This window comes from Peromyscus eremicus, chromosome 4 (genome assembly GCF_949786415.1).
Source record: "Peromyscus eremicus chromosome 4, PerEre_H2_v1, whole genome shotgun sequence".
In the NCBI taxonomy this organism is placed as follows: Eukaryota; Metazoa; Chordata; class Mammalia; order Rodentia; family Cricetidae; genus Peromyscus; species Peromyscus eremicus.
Genome location: NC_081419.1, coordinates 69,618,802 through 69,641,914, shown reverse-complemented (window position 1 = coordinate 69,641,914; position 23,113 = coordinate 69,618,802). Strand labels below are relative to the sequence as shown.

At 47.1% G+C, this 23,113-nt stretch overlaps 1 protein-coding gene across 2 annotated transcripts in view; it reads left to right on the top strand.

Annotated features, from left to right (window-relative positions):
• Positions 1-23,113, top strand: part of Ext2 (exostosin glycosyltransferase 2) — a 136,368-nt gene that overhangs the window by 90,948 nt on the left and 22,307 nt on the right. For both annotated transcript variants that reach the window (XM_059260985.1, XM_059260984.1), the window contains 2 exons: positions 721-910; positions 11,385-11,551. In XM_059260985.1, the coding sequence (XP_059116968.1) occupies positions 721-910; positions 11,385-11,551 (357 nt within the window). The remainder of the gene's footprint in view (positions 1-720; positions 911-11,384; positions 11,552-23,113) is intronic.

The following is a 23,113-nucleotide window of genomic DNA, read 5'->3' as shown; positions in this document are numbered from 1 at the left end:
AGATGTTCTTGAGCTGTCTGTGATTCTAGAATCTGTTCGTGATTAAGAGGGAGCCGCTAAAAGCTGATCAGAAGGTCTTTGTGGACTGAGTACTGCCTGAGGGCTTCCCTGGGAGCTGGAGGTGCCAAGACAGCCACATGGCTGGGAACGGAGCAGGGAAGGCAGCCGCAGGGCTCCTCCTAACAATGGAGTTTTAAACTGAGTTTGCCTCCCATGCCTGTGTGCCTGTCTGGAGATCCCGTCCATTTCCACAGAGAATCAACCTGGCTGAGTGGGTAAAATGGGGGGTTTGTGACCTGGAGTCCCACTTCCTGACACAGCTTTTTAACCAGCTTGGCTTTCAGCACCTCTACACAGAGTTCGAGTCCTGAGCTCTGAGCTTCCCCTCACAAGCGCCACCCCTGGCTGGTACAGGTGGGCATCCCCACTCCGCCCTGTGGCCCTCTCCAGTCCGCTCAGCCTTTCAGCTCTTCTTCCAGCTCCCTGCCATTGTAGAGTCATATTCTTTTCTAGTCATCAACTGCCACCTCAGTGGTTTAGGGAAGAAACGGAGGTAGATGTGTGCTTTAAATCTGCTGTGTGGAAGTGTCTTCTCAGCTCAGGTGTTCTGTGCCCTTTGCAGTGGTGCAGACGGTGTGGAGGGGACGCTTGGAACAGTGGCTTAGCTCTTACTGCTATTGCTGTCGCTTCTCTGATCCACACCTTCCTGTCCTCTTGCAGAAGTGGACTAGTGTGAGCAACCCTCTCTTCCTCCCGCTGATCCCACCACAGTCACAAGGCTTCACCGCCATCGTCCTCACCTACGACCGCGTGGAGAGCCTCTTCCGGGTCATCACCGAGGTGTCCAAGGTGCCCAGTCTTTCCAAGCTGCTGGTGGTCTGGAACAATCAGAATAAAAACCCCCCAGAAGGTAAGAAGAATGAAGAGGTACCGTGCTTGGGAAAGGCCCATTTAGGGCTTTCCTGCACCCTTTGGCTGCACTGGCTTTGGGTGGATACATGCTCCTATCCTCTGCCAACATCACTGCCAGGCTAAGGCAACCTGACCCTGCCCTTCTGAGTCATTTCACCCTCGGATTCTAGGGTGGCCCAGTGAACTCTGTGCCCTGGCATGCTCTGAGCCACAAGTGTTTGAGAGCTTAGGAGTCAAGGGGATCAAAGGCTATCCGCCTTGGGAAAACAGGCCTCAGCTTCCCTCCGCCATCCCAGCCGATTTGTTTACATGAAAACTCAGTTTAAAGGGCATTAGTTTTCTGCTCCCTTATCTCTGTTCTGATATTGAGCCCTCCTTCAAGAAAACAAAACAAAACAGAAAGATAGCTCCTGTTCTGGTTGGGAGGTCAGCTGCCCAGCCCTTGGAGCCTTGCAGCCCAAAGTGGCTTCTCACAGGAACTGGCCAGTTGTGCATCACTTTGTCCCCTGCCTTGGCCATCCCTGTCATCTGCTGCAGCAGCTAGGGTTGAGGCCTGTTTGATTAATTGGATTTGTTTTTAATTCAGGACGCACAGGAGTTCTTCCCACCTGCATTTAGCCTCTCATTCAGCCTGTCTGTTCCTGACCCTAATCCCAGGACTTCAAAGCTCCTGCCATTTAGAGCCTATTAAAGCCAGGAAGTTTCTGATGGATTAGAGCAAGGAATGAGTTTGAAGTTTGTAATGTGCACCGCTGTCACCGATAAGGTCTAGTTTATTGCCTGACAGTAGTACCTGTGCTTTTTACGGCCAGTCCCTTTAACTGCTTACACTGAAGTCATGATGGCTAGCCCTGGAAACCACCAGTGGTAGACAGAGAGTCCAGGCTGGGAGACAGCCTTATTTCTCTCTCTGAGGCAACTCAGAATTTTCTGGACACTTCCAGACAGAAACAGTCACTCAGAGCAGCAGACTCAGGCGATTTTTTAAAAATGTACTCTGTGGCATGTTTAGTCTCTGAAAGAGTCATGTGCTCTTTTTAGGTTTGAGGAGCCACAATTTGAGTAATTTAATTTGAGCTTTTAATTTTTTTTAAACTTTATTTATTGTGTGTGTTATGATAACGTATGTGTATGCAGGTACATGTGTGCCACAGCACTCATGTAGAGGTCTGAGGACAACTTTAGTATATGTGTGTTTAGTGTGTGTGTGTGTGTGTGTGTATCTGTCTGTCTGTCTGTCTATTTGCCATGGCATGTGTGTGAAGGTCAGAGCATAACTGGCAAGACTGTGTCCTTCTACCATTTGGGTCTGGAAGACCAAGCTCAAATGCTTAGGCTAGGTGACAAGCACCTTTACTGACTGACCGTCTCACCAACTCAAATACCATTTTCACATGAATTCCTGGGATCAAACTCAGGTGGTCTTGTTGTTTAAAAAGGGCTTTTACTTTCTGAGCCATCTCCCTGGCCCACTAAATAGCTCTTTTAAATAATAGCCCTATGTGATGTCCAAAAGCATAGCTGCTTTTTTATTATGCTAGGTGTTTTTTTGTTTTTCTTTTTTCTTTTTTTTTTTTTTTTTTTTTGGTTTTTCAAGACAGGGTTTCTCTGTGTAGCTTTGTGCCTTTCCTGGATCTCGCTCTGTAGAACTCACAAAGATCTGCCTGGCTCTGCCTCCCGAGTGCTGGGATTAAAGGTGTGTGCCACCACCGCTCGGCTTTTTTGTTTGTTTGCTTGTTTTAACCTTGTTACTATAACATGATCAGTTTTCAAAATGTCTGTTTTGTTTGGCTGATTTTTAATAAGAAAGGAATGCTTGATGTGGTGGAGCACTACTAAAATCCTATCCTCAGTGATGATGATGATGATGGTGGTGGTGGTGGTGGTGGTGGTGGTGGTGGTGGTGGTGATAGTGATGATGATTAGTGATGGTGGTGGTGATGATGGTGGTGATGATGATGGTGGTAATGATGATGATGATAATGGTAGTGATGGTGGTGGTGGTGGTTGGTGATGGTGATGGGATGGGATGATGATGGTGATAATGGTGGTGGTGATGATAAAGATGATGATGGAGAAGAAAGGGTGTATGAGGTAAGAAGGTGTTGACATAATCTAAGATGGAAGTACAAGAATGACTAGGGAAGGGAACCATAAAAGAAAATTTAAAAGATGAGGGCAGGGATTAGAGAGAGCATCTCTGGGACTCTTGGCTTTGTGAGTTGTAGCCGCCTTTCCCCAAAGAAGTGGACTGGAGGTCCAGGTCCTGCATTGCTAACTGTCCTCCTCTTCACTTACAGAGGATCTCCTGCTTTAAGAAGGAAGATACCCCTTTCACTCTGAATTCATGTGCATGTATTTGCTCTTGTCTCTTAAAGGATAGCCACCCAGCCCCATCCTTCAGTCCTACCCACAAGGCCAAGTACAGACTCTCCTGGCTGGTGATAGAGATGCCGGTGACTGATTGGATCCTTCCACTGGCCAAATATGTACTGAGCGATCACTCTGTGCCCCATAAGCACACACAGTTGTCATCTGTCAGTAAAAAAACAACATAGAACGTAAAGCCTGCCAGATAGACTTCTCCCTGTAGCCACTTTGATGAGCTGGGTCTGAGTCACTTCTCTGGGGGCAGGTATGAAAGAAGAGGCTGTTGGCTTCCAGCCTCAGCACTGCGAGATGAGAGGCAGAGTGAGGCCCTGCGTTTGGAGCAGGGTAGCCCTGTTAGTTTTTGGTAGACCTTACTAAAATATAGTGGTTAATATTATGACCATGAGTTTAGTTTAATTTTTGAATACTTTGGTCCTAAGGAGGAAAGAGCCTGATGAGTTCTAGTTTGTGGTGTGTGTCAGCTGGACTGGCTGTTTTTGTGGATAGTTTTAGGTCAGGGCTCTGCCTTCGACAGTGTGGTTGTTCAGGGAGAACATGGCCACATCTAATCTCCCATAGGGTGTTTGTTCAGTTGGTAAGTGGGGCTGTCAACTGTGGTCTTTGTGTCAGTTCAGGCATCAGATTTTTCATCTACGTGTTAAAAAAAAAAAAAAAAGAAACAGACAAGCTTAAGGCTTTGAATCTTAGAGGTGAATGTGATGTTTTTCACTTTCTCTACATTTGCTAAGATAAATATTGTGGTTAGCATGTCTGCTGCTGGGTGGATTAGCAAAGACAGCAATCTACTCCTTCCCCAATTTTTTTTTTTCCAATTCAATCAGATCCTTTCAACTTTGGGTTACAGTTAAGTCTAAATTGCTAGGTTTAAAGTTTAAATAAGTATGTAGGCTAGGCAATAGAATTTCCAATGAGTTTTCTGCACATCATTTTTGAGGTGTGTCAAAAGAAAAAGACCACCACCCTCCTCTTTCCCAGCTCTTCAGCTCTAGACTTGATGAATATAGAGAATATTTGCTTAGCCATGCACGTTTTGGCTAGGTGTAATTCAACCTTTAGGGTTTTTGTTTGTTTGATAACTTAAAAAAAAACCAAAACAGATTTCTATAGGATATATTTTGATCTTGTTTTTCTCCTTCCCCAGTTCTTCCCAGATCCTCCCTGTCTCCCTACCAATCCAAATGTATGTTCCTTTTCTTTCTCTCTTTCTCTTTAAAACAAACAACAAAACAAACAACAACAACACAAGGGACACACACACACAGAAATAGAAGTCAAGATAAAAAAGCAAAGACCAGTAAGACAAGAAAAGTGCTGAGACAAAATAAAATGAGACGACAGATCTACAAGAATGCCAATGAGTTTGCCTTGTGTTGTCCAGATATTCCTGGGTATGGGGCCTGCCCTGAGTACAGTCTATATACCCAGTGAGACTCCACTGAAGAAAACTCTTTTTTTCCTTTGCCAGTGGGCATCAGTTGCAGATAGCCTCTTGGTTAGAGTGGGCGCCTACCTCCACTTCTCCCTCTCAGTGATGGGATCCTGTCTGGCTTGAACCTGTGCAGGCCGTGTGCGTGCTGCCACAGTCTCTGTGAGTCCAGATGTGCGTCAGTCCTGTGGTGTCTGGAAGACACTGTTTCCTTGGAGTCATCCATCACCTTTGTCACAGTCTTTCTGCCTCCTCTTCCACAGGGATCTCTGAGCCTTGAGGGGAGGGCTTCGAGGAAGAATCCCATAGAGGACTGAGTGCTCTGAAGTCTTTCACTTTCTGTATATTGTTCAGTTGTGGGTCTTAGTTGTGGGTATTAGTTACCATCTGCTGCAAAAAGAAGCTTCTCTGATGAGGGCTGAGCGAGGCACTGATTTATCAGTGTAGCAGTATGTCACTTGGAGTCTTTTCATTGCTATATTCCTTTAGCAGGATAGTAGTATGTGGTTTTCCCCTTGACCTATGACTTATCTAGTCTCAGGTTCTTGGCCAGCTTAGCGGTGCCAGATACGGATTCCACCTCATCGAGTGGGTCTTCAAGCCCATCAGAAAGCAGCTGGTCACTCCCACCACATTTATGCCACTGTCGTGCCGCACTCTCTTGCAGGCAGGTCACTGTTGTAGGTTGTAGAGTTTATGGCTGGGTGATATTGCTGAGTACTTTACTCCTCTAGTAGTATGCAGAGTACTTCCCGGTACAGTGAACACTAGTTAATATGGGTGAAGCTTCTAGATAAACATCATCTAAAAACTATCTGGGATAGCTCTAACCAAGCAAGTATAAAACATGTAAAATAGAAATTTTAAGACGCTGAAGAAAGAATTGAAGAAGACACCAGAAGATGGAAAAATCTCCTGTGCTCATAGACTAATAGGATTAATATTGTGAAAATGGCCATCCTGCGTCTTAGTTACCTTTTTATTGCTATGAAGAGACACCATGGCCAAGGAAACTTATAAAGGAAGATTTAATTTGGGGCTCATGGTTTCGGGGGGTGGTAGAGTTCATGACCATCATGGCAGAGAGCATGGCAGAAGGCAAGCAGGCATTGCACTTGAGCAGTAGCTAAGAGCTTACATGTTGAGATAACTATATGGCAGAAAGGGAGACAACTAGAAAGGTATGGGCTTTCGAAGCCTCACAGTCCACCCCCAGTGACACACTTCCTTCCACGAGTCCATACTTTCTAATCCTTCCCAAATAGTTCCACCAACTGGACACCAAGAGTTCAAACACAGGAACATTTGGGAGCCACCACACTACCAGAATCAATCCACAGATTCATTGCAATTCCCATCAAAATTCCAACATAATTCTTCTCAGAAATTCAGCCATTAGTCTTAGTCAATTTCAAGTTTGAATTAACATCAGGAGCTGCCCTCCACCCCCAATTCGTATTGTAACTGTTACAGTTCTTAGTGGGCAGGGTGAGGATAGCTGTGCATGTCAGGATGGCTAGCTCAGAAGGAGCAGCAGGAAACAGGGACAATACTCCCTTAATTGATCTCAGCTTTGGGATGGAGATGTCAGGTCTTAGGGAAGCACTATTCAAATGAGCCCTTCTGCAGTGGCCAGTTCAGGGCTTACTTCAGCCACACTGAACACTGCATACCTTTGCCCTTGTTGCAGAGACATTCCCTTTGTTTATACCTCTCCTGATGCTTAGTGTGGGCAAAACGCCATCAGTAAACTTTCAGAACCCATGGACAGGGGATCTCTCTCTTCTTTGGGCTGGAGTAGAGTCCATTTGATGGACTTAACAGGGCGCCTGGCTCCACTCTTTGTTTTCATAAATTGGGGGGGGGGGGTTTCCCCATAAATCATGCCCTTCTGGTTACACTGAATGAATAGGTGACATTTCTGACCTGCCTGCTACAGTCACAGGATTAGCCACTGCATCCACGGGTGTCTGTTCCATTTAGAATGTAAGGGAATAAGGAAAGGAGACCCCGTGCAGGCTGAGCCATGGACTAGACCTGGAGATTTCTTACTGTGACATTGTGTCCTCCTGCTTCAACAGGGTCATCCCCACGTCCATCTCTCTGACCTTCCAGTTAGCAGAGAGTCAGAGTTTGCAGGGCTTCATAAGAATCTGTCTGTGAAGATGATGGTGTCACAGTGCCCTTAAGGCTTGCTACCCAGTGCCACTCATGTCCTAAGTGGGGACTGCGCTAAGTGTGTCCCGTGTGTCCTCTCCAGTTTCTCATCACAGCCTGTGAGGAAGCTGCTCTCACCCTCATTTTACAAAAACAAGAAAAATGAAGGCTGCATTGGTAATTTGCCTCCATCACAAAGCTGCGTATGGCAGAGATGGTAGTGAGCTTGGGTCATTGGATCTGAAGGGACAGGTCTCTTGCACTGAGCCTGCCAGTCTGGTCCAGCCTTTTCAGTTCTCCAACCTGGAATTATGTAGAAGAGCTAGATCCAAGTCAGAGACTCAGAGAGAGAGCTGTTTTGGAAGCACTGGCCTCTCTCCTGTGTGCCCTAAGGCTCCATTCTTCCTCTTCTACCTGTCCTCATGTTTTTCAACACAGCCTTTCTAGGGTTAAAATCACACACAGGTTGCCTGTGTGCAGGGCTCTGCTCCTGCACTCCAGTCTGTCTGCCCAGCAGGAGTGCCAGAGCCTGAGGTTGGGACAGCCCTTCTCCAGAACAGGTGAAGAGAGGTCAGAATTCCCTTCCACCCTGCCTTAGGATGGCAATGCACCATTTAAGTAGAGGCTCCTTTGGTCAAAGCTGAACTGGCTACCCAGATTCCACCTAAAACGGGGAAAAGTGAGTGAGTGTGTTGAAGAGCCGTGAGTCATTCTGGGCCTCCATCTGTACCCCATATCATCCTCCTTGGCTTTCATCACTCTCTAAAACTTCCCCATCAAAGACTTTACAGGGGCAAGTTAGCTCTTTATGGACATCGTCTCCAGTGATTCTTTGGATATATATAGGTAAAGAATGTGGAAATGCCTGTGGGGTGAACAAGCTGAGCACACTCCCCAAGTGAAAGTCCAGATTCCACCCCGCGCAGAGGCGTGTTTTCACTTAGCTGTAGCAGCTAGCCGCTTTCCTGTGCAGAGGAGAAAATGGAGCTGTTTGTTGCCTTGTGGAATTAACAGGGCCAAAGTTCCACGTCTTCAGTTTCATTAGTCTGTGAGGCGTTTTCAGTTCTGTAGCAGGGCTTCTCCACAGAAGTGGGCACAATGAGCCAGGAGCATAATCTTAGCACTCAAGAGTCTGAGGCAGGAGCATCACAAGTTTGAGACCAGCTTTGGCTCCATGGTAACCGTGTCTCAAAGCACAAACAGAAGCCTGAGCTGTGACTGTGCCACTGGATGGTCAGGGTGAGGTGTTAAATCTAAAATGAACCACCTTGCTGCCACGAACTGGGACTAGGAGAAATGCTTTGTCTTGCTAATAAACCGAGACTTCCCAGGGAAAGCACAGCCACCAGTGGGTGAATGCCTGCTGCCTGCCAGGTACTGTGCTGCTAAATTCACCCATTCATTCATCCCCACTGTCAAAAAAAAAAAAAAAAGAAAAGAAAAAAGAAACGGGCTGGAGAGATGGCTCGATGGTTAAGATCACCAACTGCTCTTTCAGAGGACCTGGACTCAATTTCCAGCACCCACATGGCAGCTCACACCTGTCTGTAACTCCAGTTCCAGGGGACCCGACACCCATGGCAAAACACCAATATACATAAAATAGAAATAAATAATTTTTAAAAATGAAAGAAAGAAAAAAGAGAGAGAGAGAGAAGAAGGAAGGAAGATGGGAAGGAAAATTGCAGGGGAGGAACTTGGGAAACCCAATTTCTAGCTGGGTCTGAGATTGAGTCTGCTGAGGCGAGTAGGGGCTGTGGCCCACTGGTTGATGAAGCTTGCTGAGGTGCCACAGACTAGGGTGGCATCAGAAAAACCCCACACTTGACCAGGAAGCTGCCAGGCATTGATACTGAACTTGCTGGAAAACTGGCCAGGGCTTCAGTGGAATCCACTTGAAGCCATCCCTGTGGAGAACCTTGGCTAGACTATAGCTGGGCACCCCCAGAAGCTGAGAGACACCCCTTAGGTCTGCCACTTGACCCTTAGGTCTGCCACTCACACTTGCTGCCCACTTGTAGACTGCTTCAGGATCAAGAAGTCAAAGAGGCACATCAGAACCAGTGAAGCTTCCTTCCTGCAATGCTAGCTCCAGTCCCCTCTCCTGATAGAGCATAACATCGTTCTACCGTGTTCACGGGGCCCAGCCCTGGAGTCACAGAGCAGGGCACAATAATGAATCGGAAGCTCTGAGGCAGAAACCTAAGTGGCAAATCATTTCTTTAAGCATGTTCTATAAACCCTGGATCCGGAAGCCCATGCCGTCTTCCGGACCCCAAAATGCTGGTGAGGCTTGTTATTCCTGTTGTACAGTGTGGTACCCAAATGTGAACAGGAACCCAGCACAGCCATTCTCAGTGTGTGAGTCAGGCACCCTGCGCATCCCTGGCGTCTTCGAGGAGTTGAGAGGGTGAAATTGTTTTCATGGTAGTGTTGAGTTATCCTCTCCTTTCCCAGCTCTCCTTTCTCACAGTGGATGGCAGGGTTTCCACAGCCTACATGACATTACTGCTCTGCCAGCTAATGGCTTGTGTGCATGTGTTTTACAGTTTCCTGATTTAATTTATAGCATAGTGAATAGTGAATATGTGTTTGCATAAATATGTACATATGTGTGTATATTCCATGTAAATCAGACTCCTTAAGGGGTTCTTGATACTTTTAAAAAACGTAAAACAATTCTGAGGCCAAAAAGTTTGAGAGCCTTTTGGTCTAGTAGCTAAGGCTAGATCACCTTTGTTGTAGGTGTTTCTTCAGGGTTATAATGATCTGAGATTTAGTAGCTATGTGACAGGGATTTTATTTGTCTTAAGTAGGGAATCTGATACACACAAGAGTCAGGATGATTTTTGGACCTTCAGAGATTTATCCCAGGTTTAGAGAAGCAGAACTCTCACACTGCAGTGGACTATGGCCCAGGCCGTATGTGGTCTTTGCTGCTCACCAGGCTTAAATACTAGTCTCACTGTTTCTTATCTGTGTACTACTGGACAAGTTAACCACCTCTCAGAGTTGTGTGGACACTGCTTTGACAGTAGTCTCTGACCTGTGGAAGGTCATCCGGTACACTGGATGATGCCACATCTCTGAGAGGTCTAGCTATGCCCACTGAGCAATGAAGTCCCCTGCTCTGCTGGCTCCTGGGAAGGGACTTCCTCAAGATCTCACAGAAAGCTGGCAGGGTTGTTCAGTGGAGAGAAGCACATCTGCACACACCAGGCAACCAGTTCAATTCTTGGATCCCATACATTCAGTGTGATGTGTACACACACACACATGCGTACACATCCACTAAATACATAAGAAAGCAAAGAGGCAAAAACAAAAACAAAACAAACAAACAAAAACTAATAGAAAAGGCGGAACTCCCATTTGCCCACACATTTACCCCCAAATGCTTACTGACAATGTGCCATTTGTAAACACACTTTTTTGGAGTTGGCCACTTTATGCTCTGTGCCACAGGCTTATTTAAAATTGGGGATGTCTAACTTAATGCCTCTCTGTCACATGGGCCCTTTTTAAGACCCCTAGGAGCACCCCAGCAATGTGTTACATGTTTGTATTATTCTATTCTGTTATATTCTGCAGAGCTCAGGTGCTCAGCATTTTGTCAGACCAGCTTTTCCCTCTGACTTTCCTGCCTTGCTTCTTCTTCAGTTTGGTGACTATGGAGCAGCTGAGACTAGATCTTCCCAGGATTGCATGGTGGACTTTGGGAAGCAGCATGCTTAGCTTTCCTGTTCTCACTTAACAAATGTGTGAAGAAGAACCTGGGGTCTGTGGATGTTGGTACCATACCCCCCAACAAAGCATTGACTCTGTGCTTTGCTAAATGCAGAATTTACAGTAGTGGACGTACAGTTGCATTGCTCCAGTCACTGCTCAGTAAAGTGAGGGCAGGACAAAGAGAGTCACGGGTTGTAGTTTTACTGTATACTAGGAAATCCCACATAATCAGACCTAGAAATCTGATACTTGCTCTATAAATGGGTCGTGCTGAGCAACCAAACCTGGTAGGTCAAGGAGAGAGGGTGAAGTGCTGAGTTAGGAAAGCAACACTCAGCCGCTGTGCTGTGCTCCACGGGGTGAGTTCCATCTGCCACTGGCTGGCCATGGTTGTCCGGAGGACGCAGGCATCCTCACCAGGAGCTGAGTTTCCTAGCACACTTTCAGGCCGGGTTTGAGCCGAGTGCACTGGTGGAAAAGTACTATGCGGAGTGTCTGCCCGGAGAGGGGAAGCTCAGGTGGGAAAGGTCCTGAGACTAGAGACTTGGACTCTTTGTCCTTGTAGCCCCAGTTGGGAAGTGGAGCCAACTGAGTGTCATAAAGGTTTGAGGAGGACGGTGCATTGGTGGGAGTCTCCCCTCGCACAACTGCTACCTCTGCACTTAAGAGTCCCTGGCGGAAGCTACCCCTCCCTGTGACAGGACAGGATGTTCCGACTCCTCACCGAGCTAGGTGAGTAGTAAAAGACTTCCTTTTATTCTTCTTCCAGAATCCCTCTGGCCCAAAATCCGTGTTCCCTTGAAAGTTGTGAGGACTGCAGAAAACAAGCTGAGTAATCGTTTCTTCCCTTATGATGAAATTGAGACCGAGGCTGTCCTGGCCATCGATGATGACATCATCATGCTGACCTCTGATGAGCTGCAGTTTGGTTATGAGGTGAGGCTCTTTTCAGAAGTTCATTGAAAGGCTAGGCATTTCATTCTCTAGAACTGTGATTGCTAAACTGTCCTTCATGTGCCTGAGAGTGGGCTGTAAAGCTATCTTTGAAGTCCTGGGGAAGCCCAGGTCCCCAATGACAACTGTACCCAGTTTTGGGAACTCCCAACAAGAGTCCTGGGGGATATTTTCTAAAACCTGGCTATAGCATTGAACAATCTAATCGATGTTTTCAAGCATAGCATTCCTGTGCCCCCAGCCACCTGGCTCCACAGCAGTAAAAGCGTGAGTTAAGTCCAGAAGTGGCAGCATTGGCAAGCGTTTGGAAAGCAGTCTGCGGATGGCCTGCAGCCTGCGCATGGCCTGCAGCCTGCGTTTGGAAAGCAGTCTGCGGATGGCCTGCAGCCTGCACATGGCCTGCAGCCTACGGATGGCCTGCAGCCTGCGGAGGGCCTGCAGCCTGCGGATGGCTTGCAGCCTGGGGATGGCCTGCAGCCTGCGGATGGCTTGCAGCCTGGGGATGGCCTGCAGCCTGCGGATGGCCTGCAGCCTGCGGATGGCTTAGGCTTGCTCTCTGAGCTCTGAACATGGACAGATTGGCTGCTTGTCTTCGTCACTGCTCCTTTGGGGCAGCTGATGGATTAGGCTGAGTTCAGGGGTTAAGCGTGGAGACCAGGAAAGGTCTCCCCAGGGGAAAGTGGCAGAGTTGAAGCTTGGCGCGCAGCAGTGGGAGCTGACGAGCCTGTCAGGGAGGATGTATGAGAGAGGCATGCTGGCGACAGCAAAGGCCCATGCTGCAGGGGTCACCGAAGTATCCAACCAAGCCCAGTGGAAGAGGGTATAGTGATGAGATTCATCCCATGGTCACACTGCCTTTGGGGAAGAGGAACCATTTTCTTTGGTTTTCTCAGGACCTGTTGAATTTGGAGTTCTTAAGAAATGTAAATTAAGACAGCATGGCAATGCACATCTTTAATTCTGGAAGAGGAAGAGGTAGGGAGGCAGAGGCAGAGGTAGAGAGGCAGAGGCAGGAAGATCTCTGAGTTTGAGACCACTTTGGTCTACATAGCAAGTTAGGGCCATCCAGAGTCACACAGTAAGAACCTGTTTTTTAAAAAATGAAAATGTATCCAATGTAGCCCTATTTTTTTGCATATATGTTTATTACATAAATTTCTTTTGGAGTCCTTAAAGATTGATTTCAGAGGGAAGAAAGAGGAACCCACACACATCTACTACCAAAAATTAAAAGCTAAGTTTCACCATTTTGTGTTGCTTTTAAATATAGTTCCGTTTGAGTGTGATAGGAAGCCATTCTGGCGTAGATTAGCTTGTGACCCTCTGGTCAGGTGTTCGGCCAGTGAGAAATAGGGGAGTATCTGGCAGAGCCTACATTCTTTCACTTTTTGAATTTACTTTCATTCATAGGAAGTGGCTTAGGTCATCATAGCTAGGATATGAGTGACATTTACTGGCCAGTTGTATGTTCCCTTGACACAAGCTTAGAGTCATTTTGGAAGAGAGAACCTCAGTTGAGCAAATGTTCCACCAGGCTGGCCTTTGATCTAGCCTTTGGTGCCTTTTCTTGATTAGTGATTGATGGGGAAGGGCCCAGACCATTGTGCCTGTGCCAGCCCTGGACTCTCGGTCCTACATGCTATAACAAAGCAGACTGAACAAGCTGTCAGGAGCAAGCCTGTAAGTAGCACTCCTCCATGGCCTCTGCATCAGCTCCTGCCTCCCGGTTCCTGTCCTGACTTCCCTGGAGGACACACTGCGAGTTGTAAAGTGGAGTAAACGGTTTCCTCCTCGAGTTGCCTTTGGTCACGGTGTTTCATCCCAGCACTAGAAACCCTTTCCCCACTTTTGCAGGAAGAAGATTGTAAAGTGTTTCTCTAGGCAGGCCAGGGAGATAGGGCCTCCTCCTTGGTACAACAGTTCCAAACTGTATCTGTTTGCTCAGTTTCTGGGCCAGAGTGAAGTGGGAACAAGGATATTCAGAGATATTGCCCAGATAGGCAGAATCGATCTGGTCACTATCTCTGGTTACTGTGACGGAGGTCTAGTCAAAAAGGCTAAACCATATGCATTTCCAAGGTCTCTTTCAACCTTGAGATGAAACCTACTTCTTAGCTTATTCCTTCATACAATAGCAGTGACAGTTTTCCCCCTCTAGGATACACTTTCATAGGACCTGCCACACAGATAGCTCAGGGAGCACTTGGCAGAGGCCACGGTATGCCTTACTATAGTATCCGTGCTATAGCTGCGGTCCTCATCATGATTCTGCCTGGGATTCTCCTGGGGTTTCTGAGACTTGTTGCCTGTCGGCTTCTCTGTTCAGAATTTTTCCCTGGTGAGGGTGCTTACCTGAGTGTGGATTCAAACACTGGTGTTTCTAAGTCCAGCTTCCACTCCAAAGCCTAGAGTTAATTTTCAAGCAGCAATTAGCAGCCTCAACTAAGTAAATAAATAAGTTAATAAAAGTTGGCATCCTAGAGGAATTGTGTCAGAGCCCAGAACCATTTCTTGGCGCTGAGCAGAGTCTGTTGGATTGTAGTTTTGTTAATTTCCACTCTCCCTCTCACCTGATAGCTCAGGTGTGGCTCTCTCGGAGAGGCTTCCAGTCCCAGGCTAGGGGAGCTTCGGGTGACCTAGTACCTCATTCATTGGCATACTCTCCATGCCTAATCCAGTTTATTGAGCTCAACATATTCAGTGATGTTTGATGAATGGTTGATCCCCACTGCCAAAGTGCATGTGCACAATAAGGCACAGACGTTTTAGCTTCTGCTCTGTACTGATTCATAATCTGGATGCAATGGTATGATAAAACAGAATTTGAAATGTTAAATATATACAAATGTTAAACATATATATATATAATAACAAACTGCCTGAGGCAGACTGGCTTTACACTATATTTATCTGTTTTTTGGTTTTGTTTTTTTTTTGGGGGGGGGGATTGTTTTGTTTGATACGTGATCTCATGTAACCCAGGCTGGCCTCAAACTTACCATGTGGTAGAGGATGACTGTTACTTCTGATCCTCCTGCCTCCACCTCCTGAGTTCTGGGAATATAGGTATGCACCCGCACACCTGGCTGAATGGCTTTATAAAACAGAAATTCAGCTTCTAGTTCTAGAGACTCAAAAGCAGGTGCCAGCATTGGCTTGCCTCTAGCGAGGACTTTATGATTGATGCTGCAATGGGAGGAGCATGTATGGGAGAAGAGATCACATGTCAAAACAGGAAGTCAAAGAGCAGTTCAGGGGTCAGGTCTTATAACAGCTCATCTCCACAGAGCTTTGGGACCCACCAGAGTTCCTTTAATTCCTTCTGATGACTGTGCCTCCATTGACCCCAGGACCTCCCACCAAGCCCTGTCTCTTAAAGTTCCCATATCACCTCTGCATTGTTAAACTGAGGGCCAGGACTCCACCATGTGATCATTAGCAGACATACCATATCCAAGCCATAGCAGCACCTGCCATGTCATCCCACCATTCTTCCCACAGCATCTGAGGTCTAGAGTAATAAGTACCCATGTCCCTTCAAATGCCTGGACACTGATAGTCATAGAAGCTTGGTTCAGTATAACCAGAACCTGAGGAAAAACAAAACCAGTGTCTGTCAGTCAGTACAAAGGGTAAGTGAGCAGCAGGAGTTGACTCAACAGTAGGTAGGGTTTGTTGGGGGAGGAGCTGCAAGGCATTGCAGTGCTGAAGATCTAACACAGAGCCAGGCTAGCACCCTACCACTGATCTGTATCCCTAGCCCTCAATAATAAATAAGAATAAACTGTTGATACATGCAACAGTGTAGGTATTTTTCTGAATAATTATGCTCAGTTAATGAAGTAAGATGAAGAAGAGAACAGTTTGTTTATGAGTTCACATGTATGGAATTCTAGAAAATGCTGTGTGGGAACAGAAGATCAGTGGTTGCGTGTCTCTGATCCCCAGTGCCAAGGCTGCAGGCGTGTGCAGCCAGGACTGTTCTTGTTTGTTTGACGTAAGTGTTTGGATCCAGACTGAGGTCCTCATGCTTGCAGAACAAGCACGCTTACCTGCTGAGCCATAGCTCCAGATTTCTAAAATTAAATGGGAGTACAATAGCCTTGCAGAAACCAAACCCTTTTTGGAAAATAACACTATTTTTCACTAGACTTACTATGAGGTTGCAACAATCAAGACACTGGTATTGATTCAAATTTAGACATGTAAATCAGTGAAACAGAATTTAGAGTCGAGAAATGGACCACTGTTGTGTGAACAATCCTGGGGAGACAAGAAACATCTGTTTAGCCCAGATGAGACTCCAGCAGACCAAAGTAAGCATTCCATTCAAGTCTTATCTTGGTGATCCAATGAATTTATTTACTTACAGTAGTGTGGGCAACTTACCAGTACTACACTAATGAAGATGTCACTGCCCTGGCGACTATTAACTGCCTATCTATTGTGGGAGAGGACAGGCCTCATGAGTCTCTCTCTGTCTCCATGATAGAATGCTAGTCAGTCCACTCATGTGCAGGTCTTGTGTGGGGTCATCACAGCTGATGTGAGCTCAAGAGGATACAACCACAGGTCAGTGTTCCACAATACTGAACACATATGGCTAGGTAATTGTCAACAGATCAGAAAGAAAGCGACTTCGAACGAGGAGTGTGTGCATCTGTACAGATGCGCATAGAAGTGCTGTGCCTCTCTCCACCCTGCTTCTGTCACCTGGGCAGAGGCTTCGTTGGCCGTGGTGGGGCTTCCTCCTCTTCCTGCTTCCCACTCTTCTCCCTCAAGCAGAGCTTCGCTGCCTTCCTTCCCGTGTGTCTAGTTCCGGTCAGACTTGCTCAGCTCCCTTGCACTTGTTTTGATAGATGATGTGAAATGTACAGTAGCTTCTAGTAGTTGGGGTGATGAATCTCTTTTATTGATCCTGGTCATTTCTCTCCTTTTCCCCTTTTCCCCAGGGTCTCACGCTGTAGCCTGCACTGTTCTCAAGCTCGTGATCCTCCAGCCTCCACCTCCCGATGGCTGGATTGCGGGTGTGTTCCGCCACATCATCTTCATTTCTATTTTTTTCTATAGCCCTTGAGTTTGTAGTAGTTTAATTCATTATCCTAGCTTAAGCCCCGCCCCCCAAATAGCTAAACCACCATATTGACTATGTGAGAGTCAAAGAGACAATGTGCCAGAGGCCCTTTTACTGTCATGCCAAAGAGACTGTAGAAAAACCCCGTGACAGTGAGGTCTCCCCATCGGGAATCCGTGCTGATGGAGAAGCCAGCAGCCCTGAGGCTTCTAGGGTTTTTGCCTGTTTGTCTGGAGACAGAGCTCTAGACCAAATGACTTCCTGCAGCCCCTAAGGGCTCAGAAGTGCAGGTAAACCAAGCTGACTCCACATGGGAACATGCCAAACTGCTGGGCGTGAAGAGTAACATCTGGAGCAATCCCGTGGCACTCAGACCAGCCGCACATGAGTTGGATGTAGAGGGGAGGATGCCCAGGTTATGCTATTAGAGACAGAGCAGTCTGGGGTGACCCAGGGCCTGCTTTGTTCACAGTTCTGACAGCACCTCTGCTGAGGTGTCACATGCAGACCCAGTGCATGCCGAAGAGCTAGACGTCTTGATTGACAGAGACCATTGTAAAGGAAGCTTCACACCATGCTTATGGGTTATAGGGCAAACTACAGGCCAGCTCGTAGAACACACACTTTCCAAAGACACAAGAAAGATTCACAGTGAATCTCCCTGTACTATTAGCTTGGAAACCAAGTGTAAACTCTGCATCCCTTTCCAAGAGGAAGTTTGTAGAGCCCTGCAGTACTCTGTCTGGCCTTTGCCAAATCTTAGCACAAGTAGGTTATATAAGCACACAGATGAGGCTTCGTACACCAGTTATGACCCAGCCCCAACCTCACATCTCATCTGGGGAGAGGCTCAGATCTCTGTGTGTCACATACCCTGGTAGCCCTTCTAGTTCTGCTCAGAAGAATCCCAGTGAGGATGTGAAGGGACCTCAGAGACCACCCTATCCCTTCATGCTTTGCTGCCAAGGGCCTGGAGAACTACAGAGAAGTCAATTTACGTCTTTAAGATGTTAAATGCACATTGACTGTGTAACACTTTGCAGTACAGAGTAAGGTCTGGGGAATGAGGCCAGGCCAGTTTTCCTTCCAGTCCTGTGACCTGAGTGCACAGACATTTGGATCCAGTGCTAGATGTAATCATTTCCTTGGAAGAAAGAAAGCATGGGTTATTTGCCTGTCTTGGTGGGGTCACTTTCCCTCTTGGAAGGCAAAGCGCCCTGGGAAACTTTCCCTTTCCTCTCCAGCCCTGAAGTCAGGAGCCAGGAATGATCCTCTCTGGCCCTTCGTGTTTCTGACTTGTTTGACAAGCTCTAGTGCGCTACCAGATGGGAGATTCCTTTCAGCCTGGGATAATTTATTTATCTGTTTATGTATTTTACCAGGAAAGTATCTATTCAGTTCTTGATACTCATTTGCGAGTGACTCCTGGGGGAACAGTAGCAGTGTATAATGTTACTTGGATGTTTGATTTTTTTCCCCCCAAGTCTGTCTACTTTTATTTCAGACACTAAAAAGCAGGGAAATAAAAAGCAACTCATTTCTCCTCCCCTCCCCCTCCTCTAAGAGACAGTTTAAAACATGTGGTTGAAAATGAGCCGTGGAGACTTGGCTGAGTGTGCGGACCTGGGGATTTATTTTTCCTTTCATACTTTGATCCACATTTCCAACCATAAAAAATTATTAGTGGCACTTAAGTGTTGGACATTTTTCACCTGAGAGAGGTGAAACGCTCTTGGCTAATGATGTTGGCTATAAATATAGAGTTAGGGCTTTATGCGGGAGTGGGAAGGAACAGAGCGGCTGTGTGTTGTCAGGCATGGATGCTGATGCTTAGACATCCAGAGGTGGCAGAGGCTGCTCGGGCCTCTTGGGTGCTAATAAATTGCGAGAACTTATTTACATTATTTTGTTCACAGCTGCCCAAGGTAATAGCAATTACATATTTTCAAAAAATCACAGAAGACAGCAAAATATCCTGGCTTACCCCATTCTCTTCTCATAACACCTTCTCCAACTGTGTGTTCTTGATGTAGGAGTCATCTAGAGCAAGGCTCCAAAGTGAGAGTGAGTGTGAGCAGCAGAGTGGGCCTAGCAGTTTTGTTAACAATGGACGTCAGGTTAGTTAGACAGTAGAGGACCAGCTGAGGGAGACTCCGAGGCTAACAGAAGAGTCTCTTGGGAGGTGTATGTAAAAAGAAGTTGATCTCAGGATAAATTTGTGGTGACAGAGACTGGAGACAGGAGAACAAGTGAGACCCAGGTGGTGAAAGTCTAAAGGCAGTGTTGGAATGATTGGAGAGCCCAGGAGAAGAACAGGGCACACTCACCCAGAGCATGGACTTAATGATGGGGGACTTGGCTAATTCAATTTGTCAGAGATGGTGTGACGTTTATATTTTAAACAGAATTTGTAAAATACAGCCATCTATATGTGCATCCAGGGGCAGCAAGAGAGAGGATCCAATCTGTGGTTCTAAATAAATTCTGGTTTTTCTCTTCTCATTATAATAGCTACAGATGGAAACAGTCCACCCTAGAATTAGATTCTGTTGTCACTGCCATTCGAAGAGAAGAGATAATGTAAAAAAGAAAGTATGATCTCTCTATCCTTGTTTTGGTCCACCTAGAGTGTTGGTCTGTCCTGGTGGGTCTCACAGATGCTGGATCTGGGAACAAATGAATGCAAAGTAAGTCTTGGACTCCTGTCAGGCATGTGGTCCTCTGCCTTCTGCTTACCTCCCTAGGAATCCCAGTCCTAGTCTGGAGATGTATCCAGCCAGGCTTGTTGGAGATCCAGGGAACTCTATAAAAAGATTTTTCTTTATGACACATACTCCTGTGGGCTCTGGGCAAGCTCAGCCTTTGAGTTATCTAGGGCCCTGCAAAACTCAGTTTTTATATAGCCGAGACAAATATGAAGGGATCCATAAAGGAATGGAAATAGAGGCTGTTTCTTCTCAGCTGACTATGACAATGACCATCAAGAGACAGAGTGGCTGCGGTGACCCACAGACACCTTGTCCTTCGCTCATATCAGTGAGTTCAACAGAACACTAAAACTGGTAGCAGTCTGTGGAGATGATGAGGATGTTGACACTCCTTGTGAAGGAGTAGGAAGTCTCAAGACCCTCCCCTGAGATTGAGGCCACCACTCCCTGGCCCAGCTGCCATGGTCCTGGGTACTTGAATATGCAGGAGGTGGGAGGTTGCCGGGTGGGTGGGACTTTTCAACACTGCAGCTGTCGGTGAGTTATCCCCGGGCAACTCCCCAAGGTGGCCTGGGCAGAAGCTTTCTTTGGTCTTATCAGCCACGTGGGCCAGCTACAACACTGGGGTGAGTAGACTGCACACAACAGGGCATGCACCACAGCGGCTGAATAATCTGGGTCCTGGAGACATCATGGGCTTTGGTGAGAATCAGCACCTGAGATTTCCAGTCCTTGGCTCTTGGCTGCCTCCGATTCCTGAGCTTTCTCAGGGTCTGGCCAGTAGTGACTGGTTGGATGGAGAGCAATTGTCTTCTTCCTGATGATGGTGGCAGTCACAGGATCCCATCATGGCTCCTTTTCCTGAGCCTGTACATAACATCAGTACTGTATTGAAAAGGATGTCTGCCTGCCTGTCTGATGATCTGTCTATCATCTGGTTATTACTTTTCTTAAATGCCCTAAGAATCGTTGTCACCCACTCTCTTGTCTTCAGCCGACAGTGTGGCCAAGTGGTCCTACCTGAGAGTCTGCACTTCCCCGGGCAGACAGGGCAGACAGTGGTTAGAGGCAAGGAATTGTTTGGAGGACCTGTCCTTTCCACAGTATCTCCAGCTCCTGGTGTGCAGCCTGCAGACCTGTTCACCCTGTCCTGTCTCCAGCTTGCACTGATTTACACCTGCAGGCCTCGTGAGACAGGAGAAAAAACAGCTCGTGTGTGCAGCCAGAGCTGTGAGCACTGCTGAAAGAGGATCCAGAGACAAGGCAGAAGCTGAGGAGGTGCTGAGAGACACTGTGGCGTGGCTTGACCTTGCCAAGCCCTTCTGACGCACCCAGGCCCCACCGGAGAATAAGTCAAACAAATATTAAGGGAAGGAAATGGAATATGTATGTTGAACATTGAAATAACAGCCAACCATTTGGAAAAGCACCCAGATGGGAATTATAGTGGAGTGGCACTGTCTTCCCACTGAGCAAATGAAAGCATGTTCAGAATGTGTTTACATAACCATTAATGAAACATCACTGGGAGACTGTCCCCGTCCCAAGGAGGAGGACCCATGCTTGTACGGCAGATCTTCTTATCCTAGGTGTCTCCTCTCAACACACTCATAAGGGAGGCAGGTTAGTGAATGCTGGGCAGGGCTGGTGAGGCAGCTCTGGCCTTTCCCTGGGCAGTCCTAGGCCTCCACAACTAGTGCTCATGGTGTAGGAAGGCCATTTTAAAGAGGTGTTGCATGTGTGATGCTTGAATGAACACCACCACCCCACCTCATTGAGCAGGAGCTATCTGCAGTGATACCCAACCCTGAGCAGATCCATGTGTTCAAGGGCTGTTGTCCCAGATCTGCCTGTTGTCTCATTGAGATTGATCACAGGGAACTCGGGCCCTTCTGGACAGAGCTTCAGACTCTGGCTATGGTCTCTAGATGGGAGGGACTTCTCTTCCTGGACCACTTGTCTGCCTTGATAGTGATAGAGATATTGAACCCAGGTGCATGGGCAGGATGTCATGCAGGACAGGGGACGTGAAAAGCCACCTAGCACTAGGCCCTGAACTGCCCAGCTCCCCATGAGGGCAGCGTCCAGAGCTCCCAGGAAGCTTGGGGTTTCCCAAACATGAGACCATGCCGTCCATTGTCAGAGCACACTATAGCCTGCTAAGGTCTGTATCTAAGACAGGCTTGTGATCACTGTCACACCAGACACCATGTGAAGGAAGGAGGAAAACCCTGAAAGGTTCAAAGTGGCCCCTGCCCTTGACAATGCCGAAACTGTGGAATGAGTCTCTAGAAAGCAGGATGTGCTCGCCAGCCTGATACATACAGCTTACTTCTCAGATCATATTTACTTCTCGGTGCCTGGAAATTGGTGCCTAGGGTTCTCATTAATCATGGTTGCTGTGTATTTGCTACTATCTGCTGGCTGGTTTAGATCAAGACTTGGCAACCTTTGAAAGTCATATTTCTTGGTTCCCCAGTAGCCTTTGGGTTGGGCTGAGGATTTGAGGGTTTGGGCGGAGGTCATAATCACACGCTGACACTCAGCTCTTGGAGGGGAAGGAAAAGGACACTTCTCACAGCCAGAGCCACCAACCACGTGTGCAGCAGAGATGCCGGGCTTGATGATAAACAAACCGTGGCGGTAGTGGTCCTTTCAGCAGGAACTGTGGCGCCTTTTTCAGCGGCTCTCTGCCTAGACTCCTGGCTCATAGTAAGTACTTATATAGTAAATACTTGCAGGACCACTGGAGTTGAGGTTTGGACACTGAATTGACTTCCTGTGAGTAGAATTATAAAGAACCGTTGGACTAAAATGTTCCCATAATCCCTGTGCAGTGGAGTGTTGGTCTTCTATCTACCAGCCGGTGAACAAATGGCAGAGAGGAATTTTTTGCTGTACTTACCAGGCTGTGAGCAATGGGGATCTAAATCTCAACTTTGTAATTAACTTTCCTCCTGTAGAATGAAACCCTCGAAATTTCTTCAGGTCCCTGCTTCCCTGTCTGTCCTCAACCCACAAGTCCCGTTTCTACCCTGGTAACCTCCTCGGCCCTTCCCCGACAGCCTCACTTCCTAGGGTCCTTGACTGTCTAATGGACATGCTACTGGATTTTCCCCTGCAAGCTCCATGTCAACAAGACGCCTTATTTTGTACCCTCTCCCTGAAGTATGGGACACTTCAGGATCCTCTTGGGACAGGCTGGATTTTGACAAAAAGTACAGGTACAGTGCCAGGAAGAGGCAGAGCCTTTCAGAGACAGTTCTGGAAAGTTGGGGCCTCCACAAGCAGAGGTTTGACTTAAACTTTACACCCTCTACAAAATTAGCCCAAAGCAAATCACACACTTAAATGTAAAGCACAAAACTAGGGTGGGGGTGGGGGTTCAGGTTCTAGGAGTTCGCAGAGAGATCTGAGCTTGACAACAAAAGGTCAGTCCATAAAAGGACAAATTGGTAAATTAGGCCTTTTCAAAATAAAAATATTTTGCTCTTTAAAAGACATTGTAAAGAAGATGAAAAGACAAGCTACAGACTAGAGAAAATATTTGTAAACCACATGTCCAACAAAGAAGTAAACATCTCGGACAGACAAAGAACTCTCAGAAGTCAGCAGTGAAATCCCAGCAGTCCAGCCAGAAAGAATGAGGGCATGGCCAGACTCCCCACCGAGCAGGGATCACAGGCAGCAAGTGGGAGATGCAGAACACTTAGCCCTCAGCACCGCGCAGAGAGAATGCAACGGCACACGCAACACACCTTT